The 12,689-nt window shown below is 37.8% G+C and overlaps 1 protein-coding gene across 6 annotated transcripts in view; it reads right to left on the bottom strand.

The window, feature by feature from the left end:
- Positions 1-7,471: 7,471 nt before the first annotated feature.
- Positions 7,472-12,689, bottom strand: part of ZGRF1 (zinc finger GRF-type containing 1) — a 55,829-nt gene continuing 50,611 nt past the window's right edge. For 4 of the 6 annotated variants that reach the window (XM_027543809.1, XM_027543810.1, XM_027543808.1 and 1 more), the window contains 6 exons: positions 12,517-12,644; positions 10,725-10,848; positions 9,246-9,422; positions 8,976-9,110; positions 7,996-8,257; positions 7,473-7,820 (listed from right to left, as the gene is read on the bottom strand). In XM_027543809.1, the coding sequence (XP_027399610.1) occupies positions 7,660-7,820; positions 7,996-8,257; positions 8,976-9,110; positions 9,246-9,422; positions 10,725-10,848; positions 12,517-12,644 (987 nt within the window). In that variant the 3' untranslated portion in view covers positions 7,473-7,659. Of the gene's footprint in view, positions 7,821-7,995; positions 8,258-8,975; positions 9,111-9,245; positions 9,423-10,724; positions 10,849-12,516; positions 12,645-12,689 lie in introns of those variants that run through there. The other 2 variants (XM_027543807.1, XR_003511436.1) reach the window with 2 other exon arrangements.

Genomic DNA, 12,689 nt, shown 5'->3' with positions numbered 1-12,689 from the left:
AGGAAAGTTATGACCAACCTAGACAGCATATTGAAAAGCAGAGACATTACTTTGCCCACAAAGGTCCATCTAGTCAAGGCTATGGTTTTTCCAGTGGTCATGTATGGATGTTAGAGTTGGACTGTGAAGAAAGCTGAGTGCCGAAGAATTGATGCTTTTCAACTGTGGTGTTGGAGAAGACTCTTGAGAGTCCCTTGGACTGCAAGGAGATCCAACCAGTCCATTCTGAAGGAGATCAGCCCTGGGTGTTCTTTGGAAGGAATGATGCTAAAGCTGAAACTCCAGTACTTTGGCCACCTCATGCGAAGAGTTGACTCATTGGAAAAGAGTCTGATGCTGGGAGGGATTGGGGGCAGGAGGAGAAGGGGACGACAGAGGATGAGATGGCTGGATGGCATCACTGACTCGATGGGCGTGAGTCTCAGTGAACTCCGGGAGTTGGTAATGGACAGGGAGGCCTGGCGTGCTGCAATTCATGGGGTCAAAAAGAGTCGGACACGACTGAGCGACTGGACTGAACTGAACTGAACTGAGCTTGCCCCATATAGGGGTAGAGTGATATGTAACTGATTCACCTATTCTTCATGCCTGGGCTCACAAATAAAACAAGTTCCACATGTCTGTTCCAGAATGAACCAGACTGCTCTCCATGTAACACAGACCAGCCACAAAGTAGATGCTTAGTGAATGCACTGACTTCAGTGGAGCCAAAGAATCTGTTCTAAGAATCTACAAATCCATCTTCATTCAGCCAATAAAATCAATGGACTTGAAGATTTTGTTTTAATAAGCAATTGGTACCTTAAAACTCACTTAGGAAGTCTTCTCCACTAATTCTTTAACCTGTGAGTTGACTACTTCTTAATTTTTCATACACACACACATATACAGACCTTCATTTACTACATTATCAAGATCAGATTTGCTCAGTTAGAAAGTAAAATAGTAAAGAATATCAATAATTAAGAGACTAATAGAAGAGTTTTTTAAAAATCAACCTAACTGGTGTTTTAGGATGAAAGGAATTCAAAGGCTTGCAGTGATATTTGGATTGTATTTTTCCTTTACTTTATAATCAAATCATACTAATATAAACCAAAAAACACAACTTGAACTAAACATACATTTCACTCAAGACTAATTACAAAGCAGGCATTTCAAATCAGTGTTGAGCTAATGCTTTTAGAGCAATTATTTAATTTTCAGGGTCCAATATCTGTCGAGCAAATCACCAATTTCCATTTCATTCTTATTTAATATAAAAAAATCAAATTAGTATAAAGCTATTTCACAGCTGTCTTTAAATTAAACCGTAGTCAAGAAGAGCATGAAGCATGTGGGGTTTGCTTTGGCATCTCCAAATCAAACATTCTTTTTGTTCAAATATTAAAGAACTATACCAATAGTTATGTTTTATCTTGAAGTTTTAAGCTGGGCTTCATAATCTCAGATTTTAACTTCTGATTTTTCACAAGTAACTCAAATATTGAAACATATGTTTCTAAGGATAGGGGTTTGCTGCAGAGTGGAGCAGAATATGAATCATAATTATTTGTTTTTCATTAACTTTTGATAATAAAAATTACCAGCTCAGCCACATTACTACCTCTTTGTTGATAAATCAGTTTTCTTCCATTGTATCCAAACAGATCTTCTAGTAGCAAATGTAGACCTTCAAGAACTTCAAAGAAAATTCAACAATCCCATTTTTCTAGCAAAGTTTATTTAACCAGGAAGGTATAGATTGTTCAAACAAATTACTAGTAAAGTGTTGCATATAAATTAACCAAGTTAAATTAACAGGAAATCAGTCTGGTTTAATCAAAGAGGATTGTAGAATCTTTGGTTTCAGTGTCTTTCACAGTTTGATAAAGTGAATGACTTACCACTCAGGCAGTACCGTGTAGTAGAAAAGCCTCAGTTGGATTAGTCTGAGTTCTAGCCCTGTCTTGTACTACTTATGGTCAATTAGATGGATCACTTCAATTTCTCTGTTGGCTTTATCATTTATAAAGTGGGGAGACTACTTGTTCTCCTCCCTAGGGATCAATGTGGTGTTTGTAAAAGAATCTTGGAAAAAACCTAACATATATACCCAAATGCCTGTATAAAGCAAAGGCAATTGATGAGTGTATTTCAGTCTAGAAATTGGATTGTTTCATTCTATGATGCACAAACAGACTTTTTTGTAAATAAAAATTTAGAGAACATTCTTATTATTTTTTATGGCTGAGTAGTATTCATTATATAACACATCTTCTTCATCCATTCATCTGTCAACAGGGACTTAGGTGGCTTCCATGTCTTGGTTTTTGTAAATAGTACTGCAGTGAATCCTGGGGTGCATGTATCCTTCGAACCATGGCTCTCTCTGGATATTTGGCCAGGAGTGGGGTTGCAGGATCATGTGGTAACTCTATTTTTAGTTTTTTTCAGGAAACTCCATAGTGTTCTCCCTAGTGGTTGTACCAATATTCATTCCCACCAACCTTGTATGATGTCCTTTTTCTCCACAGTGTCTCCAGCATTAATTATTTGTAGACTTTCTGATGATAGCCATCCCGACTGGAGTACAGTGATAGCCCATTGTGGTTTAGATCTGCATTTTTCTAATAATAAGTGATGTTGAACATTTTTTCAAGTGTCTGTTGGCCATCTGTATGTCTTTTTTGGAGAAATAACCTGATGCTGGGAGGGATTGGGGGCAGGAGGAGAAGGGGACGACAGAGGATGACATGGCTGGATGGCATCACTGACTCGATGGACGTGAGTCTGAGTGAACTCCGGGAGTTGGTGATGGACAGGGAGGCCTGGCGTGCTGCAATTCATGGGGTCGCAAAGAGTCGGACTCGACTGAGTGACTGAACTGAACTGAACTGAACTGAATCTATTTAGATCTTCTGCCCATTTTTTGATTAGGCTGTTTGTATTTTTGGTATTGAGCTATATGAGTTATTTGTATATTTCAGAGATTAATCCCTTGTCAGTAGTATTGTCTGCAAATATTTTTTCCCATTCTGTAAGTTGTCTTTTTATTTTGTTCATGTTTTACTTTGCTGTGCAAAAAAGCTCTTAAGTTTATTTCTTCTCATTTGTCTGTTTTAATTTCCATTGCTCTAGCTGGTGGATCCAAAAAGACATTGCCACGATTTATGTCAAAGAGTTTTCTGCCTGTGTTTTCCTCTAAGAATTTTATAGTATCCAGTTTTACATTTAGGTCTTTAATTTACTTTGAGTATGTGATGTTAGAGAATGTTCTAATTTCATTCGTTTACATGTAGCTGTTGAGTTTTCCCAGCACCACTCACTGAAGAGACTCTTTTTTCTCCATTCTGTATTCTTGCCTTTGTCATAGGTTAATTGACCATAAGAGCATGGGTTTTATCTCTGGGATTTTTACCCTGTTCCATTGATCAGTATATCTGTTTTTGTGCCAGTACGACATTGTTTTGATTCCTGTAGCTCTGTAGTATAGTCTATATTCAGGGAGCCTGATTCCCCTAGCTGTTTTTCTTTCTTAAGATTGCTTTGACTATTTAGGGTCTTTTGTGTTTCCGTACAAATTTTTAAAAAATATTCTGTGAAAAATGCCACTGGTAATTTGATAGGAGTTGCACTGAATTTGTAGATTGCTTTGGGTAGTATAGTCATTTTGACAATATTAATTCTTCTAATCCAAGAACACAGTTTATCTTTCCATCTGTTTGTATCATCTTTGATTTTTCCATCAGCATCTTAGAGTTTTCAGAGTGCAGGACGTTGTCCCAGAGGTCTCTTAAACTGTCACAATTTCTTTTCATTCTTTTTATTCTGTTCCAGGGCATCTGCCTCATATATTCTGCTATTGTTTATTCTAGTGTGATTCTCATTTCAGTTATTGTATTCTTCAACTCTGGTTGTTCTTTATATTTTCTGACTTTGTTAAAAACTTTCTGTAGCTTCTTGCTCTGTGCATCCGTTCTTTTTCCCAGTTCTTGGAACATCTTCATGATTATTACTCTGAACCCTCTCAGGTAACTGCTTATCTCCATGTCACTTAGTTGTTCTGGGGTTTTGCATTGTTCCTTCATTTGGAAGATACTCCTTTGCCGTCTCATTTCGTCCCAGTTTATATCTGTATTTTTTGTATGTGGAAGGTTAATTATGATTCTCAACCTTGAATAAGTGGTCGTCTGGGGGGGATGTCCTACGCGTCCTAGCAAGGGCCAGGCACCAGCTGGTCCCAGGGTAGGTTCTGATCTGCATCTGCAGATTTAGTTCCACAGGCTGCAGGATCTTAGTTTTCTTACTTTTGGTTTCTCCCCACTGGTGGGTGAGGCTGGTCTGGAGGCTTGTGCAGGCTTCCTGATGGGAGGGGCTGGTGCCTGTCCACTGATGAGTAGAGCTGGGTCTTGGCCCTCTGGGGCACAGGGCCATGTCAGGGGATGTGTCTAGAGGTGGCTATAGGCTCAGGAAATCGTTAGGCAGCTTGACTGCTGATGGATGTGGCTGTATTCCTACCCTGTGTGTTTGGCCTAAGATGTCCCAGCACTGGAGCCTACAGGCTGTTGGGTGGGGCCAGGTCTTGGTCCCCAAATGGCAGCCTCCAGGACAGTTCACATCAGTGGATGCTCCCCAGTACCTCTGTCACTGGTGAGCTCCACAGTGCACCACAGCGGCACCACAGCACCCCAGGAGAACCTCTAAGACCAGCAGGTAGATCTAGCCCAGACTCCTCTGAAGTCACTACTTTTGCCTAGGGTCCTGGTGCACGTGAGACTGTGTGTGCCCTCCAAGAGTGGAGCTCCTGCACTCAAGCCCTGCTAGACGTCAAAACCAAATGCTCTAGACTCCTCCTCTTGATGCCAGGCCCCCAGGCCTGATGCGGGACTCAGAACCCTCACTCCTGTGGAAGAACTTGTGTAATGTAATTGTTCTCCAGTTTGCAGCTTGCCCACCTGGAGTGTTTGGGATTTGATTATATCAAATAAAATCTTATTGAGTTTCTTCATTATGTCTTTGGATGTAGAATCTTTTTTTTTGTTGCTAGGTTCCAGTCTTTTTATTGACGGTCGTTCAGCAGTCAGTGTGATTTTGGTGTGCTCATGAGAGAAGAGCTCAAAGTCCTTCTGTTCTGCCATCTTTTCACATCATGAAAATGTGGCTCCTTTGTTGTTCATATAATTGACATCATGTGGTGCTCAAGTTTGAATTCTCAAGAGAGCCTGGGAGTAAACTGGTCCATTAAGGTTACTCCTTTTCTTCCGGTTGTAAGACACACAATTCCAGGGTAGCATAGTAATTTCTGGCTCAGTGAGGCCTGTTTAGGGTAATGACAGATCGCTAAAGGCTTGTCTTCACTCCTGTTTTCAAGATGGTGATGCAGAGCTCAGCTGGGGCACTCAGCTGACTAGCCTGCAGGTGGCATCTCACACACCATCTCCAGGCCTGGGTCTCTGTCCGAGTTAACCTACTGAAGACACGCGGAGCTCACAGGGGTCTGCAGCAGGCAATCGGTGATTTCTGGGGTGTCTCCTATCCAGTTGTATATTATCTGGAACTCAAGTTACAGCTTTCATTTACATCTAAAGAGCACCTGCTGTTGTAAACATTGACACTTTGTGGACAAGGCTTGGAGAATTACAACTTCTGTTTGTTAGATTCATTTTCTCCCAAACAAAAGAGTTTCATAGAGGTGGACTGGGTCATTTTTCATAGTGAAGTAATTCCAGTAAGCAGTTTTCTGCATCTTTTTTTGCTGTGCTGGATCTATATTGTGGCATATTATGCCTATTGTGGCAATGTATTCCTACTGCAGCACACAGGCTCTAGAGCTGGCAGGCTCTCTAGGTGCACAGTGCAGGCTTAGCTGCCCTGTGCAATGTGGCATCTTACTTCCATGACCAGGGATTGAACCCATGTCCCCTGCACTGGAAGGCGGATTCTCAACCATTAGACCACCATGGTAGTCCTGCATCTTTAAAATAAATATTGAGTGACTTGAGCCATGAGTTTGTAATTGGTAAAGACAAATACTTCATTGACTATTAATTATAATCAAGCCCTTGCTATTTTTCCATGAAGGATAAGTAAATGTTCCTTTGTTAATAATGGCTAAAAATCATACAAATGGTTTAACTTATTTACATACATAAATATAGAATATAAGCATAGAAAAAAGACTGAAGCAATATATTAGCAATTATTATCTCTGGGTAGGGAATCTCTAGATGCTTTTTATTTTTCATTGTATACTCTTCTGAATTTTTCAAATTTTCTATAAGGGGAATGTATTCTTTTTATAATGGTTAAAATCCATTATAATATATACCAGTAACTACTGTGCAAACAAATGCACAGAAAAAAGACCAGAAGGAAATGAGCCAAAGGGAGTCTTTTCATTCATTCTTTGTTCATCCAACAGATCGTTATTGAGCACCTACTATTGCAGAGTCATGGCCAGTTTTGAGCACCGCTATCCAAAATCACTGCAGATGGTGACTGCAGCCATGAAATTAAAAGACGCTTACTCCTTGGAAAGAAAGTTATGACCAACCTAGATAGCATATTCAAAAGCAGAGACATTACTTTGCCAACAAAGGTCTGTCTAGTCAAGGCTATGGATGGATCATGTATGGATGTGAGAGACGGACTGTGAAGAAGGCTGAGCACCGAAGAATTGATGCTTTTGAACTGTGGTGTTGGAGAAGACTCTTAAGAGTCCCTTGGATTGCAAGGAGATCCAACCAGTCCATTCTGAAGGAGATCAGCCCTGGGATTTCTTTGGAAGGAATGATGCTGAAGCTGAAACTCCAGTACTTTGGCCACCTCATGCGAAGAGCTGACTCATTGGAAAAGACTCTGATACTGGGAGGGATTGGGGGCAAGAGGAGAAGGGGATGACAGAGGATGAGATGGCTGGATGGCATCACTGACTCGATGGGCGTGAGTCTCAGTGAACTCCGGGAGTTGGTGAGGGACAGGGAGGCCTGCGATTCATGGGATCGCAAAGAGTCGGACACAACTGAGCGACTAATCTGATTTGATCTGATCTGATCTCTAGGAATGAACTTTTAGATACTTTTTTTTCTTTCTTTCTTTTGTACTTCTTGAAAGTTTTACTGTGAAGGAATGTCCCTCATGGTGCAGTGGCTAAAACTCTGCATTCCCAATCTGGGCATGCCGCCCAGGTTCGATCCATGGTCAGGTAACTAGATCCCACATGCCGCAACTAAGACCCAGCACAACCAAATAAATATTTTTTTAAAGGAAGTTTTATTGTGAATGTTTTTACTTACAGAATGATAGGGCATTATATTTCTTTTTTTAAGATTCTGATGGCACTGTAGTTCAGAAAGAAGTATCTTGGTATAACTGTGTAGATGCATTTTAAAAGATGAATTTTTGAGATAATCACTTATTTTTGAAGTAACATCCCCAAAAAAGCTTTTTCCTGCTCCTTGAAAAATTCATTTCTTCAGAAACAGAGCCATAATTTTCAGAAAGAATTTTTATTGGTGAGATTTTATAGTTCCTTCAACATTTGCCTATCTTAATTACACTTTTTATGAAGAGCAGATTTTACTTATATTTAAATCTTTTTTTCCCCCCAATTACAAGGGTTAGGGAGTAATAAAAATATACAAATGTACAGTGTAAAATGAATTTGAACTTTACAAACTATACCATGTCTTTTTGTGAATAAGATTTTTTATCTGTCAATTTATCTTTTTCAGCCTTTTTCTTCTGTTTTTCTTCTGCTTGTTTTTCAAGATAATCTTTAAGGAGATGGTCCAGTTGTGGTTCATACTGGCTTGCATGTTGCAATCCACCTTCCCTCCCTTAAAAAGATACAAAACATGAGACAACCATATTTTACAGTGGTGTCCATTTCATCATTTCATTCATCACCCACAGTGGCAAATTCAGAGTAGTTCCTACCCGAAACACCCCAGGCACTAACACAAAAGTCAGTTTTAATTCAAAATGCTTGAATTAAATACATTTTTGTTTTACCTTCACAGTGTTGGATCACACGCCCCCATAGTCGATTTTTCCTCAGACAGGCTAAATTTCCTACAATCAACAAATGCCTCCTTCCTCTGGTCAATGCAACATTCATTCTTTTTTCTGAATCAATAAATCCTACTTGTCTGGTCCTTACACAGGACAGAATAATGATCTCCTTTTCAGCTCCCTGAAAAGCATCTACTGTGGACACCTGCACAGCTTTCAAGTTGGGATGGTCGAAGTCCATCGCACTGAGTAGATGACAGAGCTACAGAGGAAAGATGGCAAAAATCACACAGTGCAGAGTGTCTTCATGAAGAACCTACACCTCTCCACCTGCCCCTGGCAGCCTTTATCATTTAACTAATAGTGGGCAATTTTCATTTTGTTATTACTCACAGAGACTTAAGTTCGTTTCTGAAATGATAAATAACTAGATGATAATATAAGTTGCAAAGCAAAATCAAAGTGGTGATTTATCTATTGCTGGGAACTCATCTGGATATGCTAATTTAGAGTTGATAAACTAATAATGAAACATGAAAAATCCTAAAAGTAAATTAATATAAATTAAAACTAGTTAGAAGTAACTGGCTGTGAGTAGATTAATATCTGGGATCTATCTTTGATTTACTGATAAAATATAACAATAGTGAAAGAACATTTTGGAAAACAGATTCAATCCCATCTGTCCCAAAACACAAAGCATACACCGTATTTCCTTCCCTCTAATTTGTTTATTTGCATTTTTGCCCCAACAGCTGTAAACGGAATTTAATTAAACCTTGTTAGGTTTACATCTAATTATATAGAAAAAAGCCACAGTAGACAAAAATCTAAATGCTGCTTTTTAATACCTTAAAGTCCTAAAAGCTTTTCTAGCACCAAACCAATACAACCCAAAGCATGATGAATGTAATACTAAATAATATAATATGAAATTATAATATTTAATAATGATAAGTATCATCATATGTAGTACGGACCTTGTACATCTGGGATTTGTATAATGTTATCACCCCAATCATGGAGCCCGCTATTCCACTCGCAATCAGTGATTGAATCAACTTGAGTGTAAAAGCAGCTTCTGCCACATTATGAAAGCTGTTACCTCTTTCAATCTGGAATAAGAAACAGAACCTAGATTATATTTCCCAGAAATGATACAGAAAGTCCAAGAAAATCATACAGACAACAATACAATTAAAACAGGAAACTAAACTGTGTTGACTCTTATCAACATTAATGTTATTTACCTGTTCCAGTCCTTTTACGTTATAGAAACACAGAGTTGGGAGCCATTCCAGTAAAGGGCTCCTCTCTGTTTCGGAAATGCCATTCATGAGATTTCCTTCATAAAACAGATCATTAGCAATAGCGCTGATTGTGGGGTGACAACGGTACTGAGTTCTCAACAGAATTGGCTTGTGGCCCTAAGAAATTTAAGTACAGAAAAATAAGGAATTAAAACATTTTTTTTTCCTTAGGGGAAAAAAATCCACAATAATATTTTAAAGTTTAAAATTACTGCCATATTGTGCCCTTAGTAAATAAATTACAACCATGATAAAATGGACTATAAATGAAAAGAACTTTAAAAAAATTTAATAAAAATATTTTCATAGTAAACTTTTTATATTAAAATTATAAAACAAACAAATCTTAGACTAATAAATTTGGTATCTAACATTATACCTTCAGAACCTATGTGGAGTTGGCCTAACACTAAATTGAAAAGAATTCTTTAAAAACAAATCAGAAATTGTTGGTGATAACCCATTAACTTTCCTCCTTGGGTACAAGCTATTTTCACTCTGAATCCTCAAACAAGTTTCCAATTTTTAACATGTCATAAACTAATTCCCATCTATTTCAGGGCTCTCCTGGTCTTTATTTGCAAAATGTTCTATAATATTGTTTGAACATTTTGAAAAGTTACAAGGTACTCTGATAATAATATGTAATAAAATGCAGGGTTAGTGATCACATGGACAAAGGGGAAAAATATGTGAGAAAAAAATCAATTCCCAAAACTCTTTTAGGCCATAAATTTATGAACAGACAACCTATCAAATGGAAGAAAATATTTACAAATCATTTATCTGATAAGGAATTAATATCCAAAATACATAAAGAACCCCTACAACTGAACAACAAAAACAACCCAATTCAAAAATAGGCAAAGGGCTTGAACAGGCATTTTTCCAAAGATAAGTGCATGAAAGATGCGCAACATCATTATACATTAGAGAAAACACAATGAGATACCGCTTCACACCTATTAAGATAGCCAGTAATTTTTTAAAAATGAAAAATAACATTATGGTAAAGATGTGGCGGAATTAGAACTCTTGCACATTGCTGTTGGGAATGTACAATGGTACAGCTGCTATGGAAAACAGTTTGCAGTTTCTCACAAGTTGGACATAGAAATAGCATCAGACCCAGCAGTTGCACTGGAGCTCTACAACAGTGGACATGGATAAGAGAAACGTTATAGACTTTTTATTTTATAGCAAAATCAATATACTTACTACCCACTACTAAAATTCACAGGGGAAAGATTCATTTTATTGTTAGATTATTAGTGTTCTCCTTATCTTTAAGATGAGTACTTTCTAAACGACTCCAATTAAAATAATTTTAGGGCAAGGACCTGGTCTTGCCCTAAATATATTTTATTTTCTATCATTTATAATCAATAAATGATAACTGTATGAATTTAGAAGTAGTACCATTAAGCAGAGTCGGTCAAAAAGAGTTTGTTCCAGTCCATTTTCATGAGCTGCATCAGAACCCTGAATAGTAGGAGGAAGCTGTTTGGGATCTCCAACAAGTATCAGCTTTTCACACTCAAACCTAAAACAAAATTCTACAAATTAATCTAAGCAACGAGAAAAATATGCATTAACAAAATTTACTGCACTATTTTCTAAAATGTATTTCAAAGAATCTGAATACCATGAAATGTACTGAGAACATACAAGGCTTAATAGTGCTACTAGGTGTATTCAAAGGCTTTAAAAAGTTATGCAGTAAGTAAAGAATCCTCTACATAACTTTACTTGTCTCCACATAAAACCTATTAAGTGTCCCCTGCCTTGGCAAGGAATCAGTATTTCACACAACACACTTTGAGAATAATGATTTTTAGAATCTATAAACTTAAGACTTAAAAACTTTCTTAGAAGTCATTTAGCTTAAACTTTTGTTTTAGAGATGAAGCCTATTAGGTTCTCATGGGTTAAATGTCTTTTTAAATAGGAGTAATATATAGTGGGGGAAAATCCAAGTTTTGTAGAAAAACCTATATGCAAGTTTTAGCTCTATTATATTCTATGGACACAGCAAGTTATTTAATCTCTACAGTGTCAGTATTTTTATCAGTAACCTTGATATAATAATACCTTGCATGGCTGTTGTAAGGATTTAAGCATGTATTGTGTTTAGTATACAGTAGATGCTCCACAAATATTGCTCCTCTACCCTCTACACAGGGCCTTACTCTCTCCATCCCTGGCTCCTGATTAGGGTGACCAACTGGTCCTGGTGCCCAGGACTGTCCCAGTTTAAACCCTGAAAGCCCCCTGATGCAGGAACCTCCCAAGTCTCAGCCAGAGCATGACAGTTGATGCCCTCCTCCCTCATCCTTTATGCCTGGGGAAAAAGATCTGTAAATTCACCAAAATAATTGTGTGCTTTATTTTAAAAGTGTTTGTTAATGTTACATCCCCATTTTTTTTAAGGGAGGAAACCCCATACTTTTGGTTATGATGTATAGAGATTTATTGCCATATATATTGCATCAAAATATATTAACATGAAAGTACTGGTGAAGTAAAATCTTTCTTGTGTATTCTCAACACTTGTAAACTGGAAATCAGAAGATTAAACATTTACTATAAAGAAGGAAAACGCAAAACAACCAAGGGGGACAGAACAGGGCCTAGGACTCGAGCCCATTAGTCTGGTCTAGTTGAGCACACCCTCCTCTGCCTTTAGGATTCCTCAGAAAGGGACGCTTTAAAAGCAGTGTTTCCAATGGGCTGAGACAGCTTAGAAGATTTCATAGTTTCCTCCATTTTAGTAGATAATTTTTCATTTTCAACTTATTTTTCTTTATATATGTTATCTACTTTCATAATCTAAAAACTATTTTCGAACCTAAACACTGGAATTATATCAAGGTAAGAACTAAAGAACATTCTTCAGTAGAGTTGGGTTCTTAAACTGTGACTAAAGAGGCACCTTTAATCTGGTTGAGATCTGCGATGTTCCACCAGAATCCAGCACTAGAACTTTCAAGGCTTTTATGAATTATGTGACTCAGGTGTCTCAACTGTCATCTAACCAAATTTTGATATACAAACTCCTCCCCCTCCTCAAATTTCCTTTCACATTCTTTTAAAGAATCAGTTTAGTACTTGAATTGCTAGGAATTGTCACAAAAGTTTGGTAAGACTTTGAGGAAATGTCTGAAATAACTGTAACATCCGAGAGTCTTTGGAAAAGAACCTTTTAGGTTACCTTGCAATGGGAAGGAGAGAAGCCGGTTCTGTCATTTGACTACACTCATCCAGGACAACCACAGGGAATTTGAGATCATTCATGCATGGGAATGGGCAGGCTGCACAGGTAACTCCAACTACTCGAACCTTCATTGTAATGAGAATGTTATTAACAACTATTAAACAAAAGAA

The sequence above is a fragment of the Bos indicus x Bos taurus genome, chromosome 6 (assembly GCF_003369695.1).
Source record: "Bos indicus x Bos taurus breed Angus x Brahman F1 hybrid chromosome 6, Bos_hybrid_MaternalHap_v2.0, whole genome shotgun sequence".
Taxonomy (NCBI): domain Eukaryota; kingdom Metazoa; phylum Chordata; class Mammalia; order Artiodactyla; family Bovidae; genus Bos; species Bos indicus x Bos taurus.
This window is presented reverse-complemented; position numbering and strand designations above follow the sequence as displayed.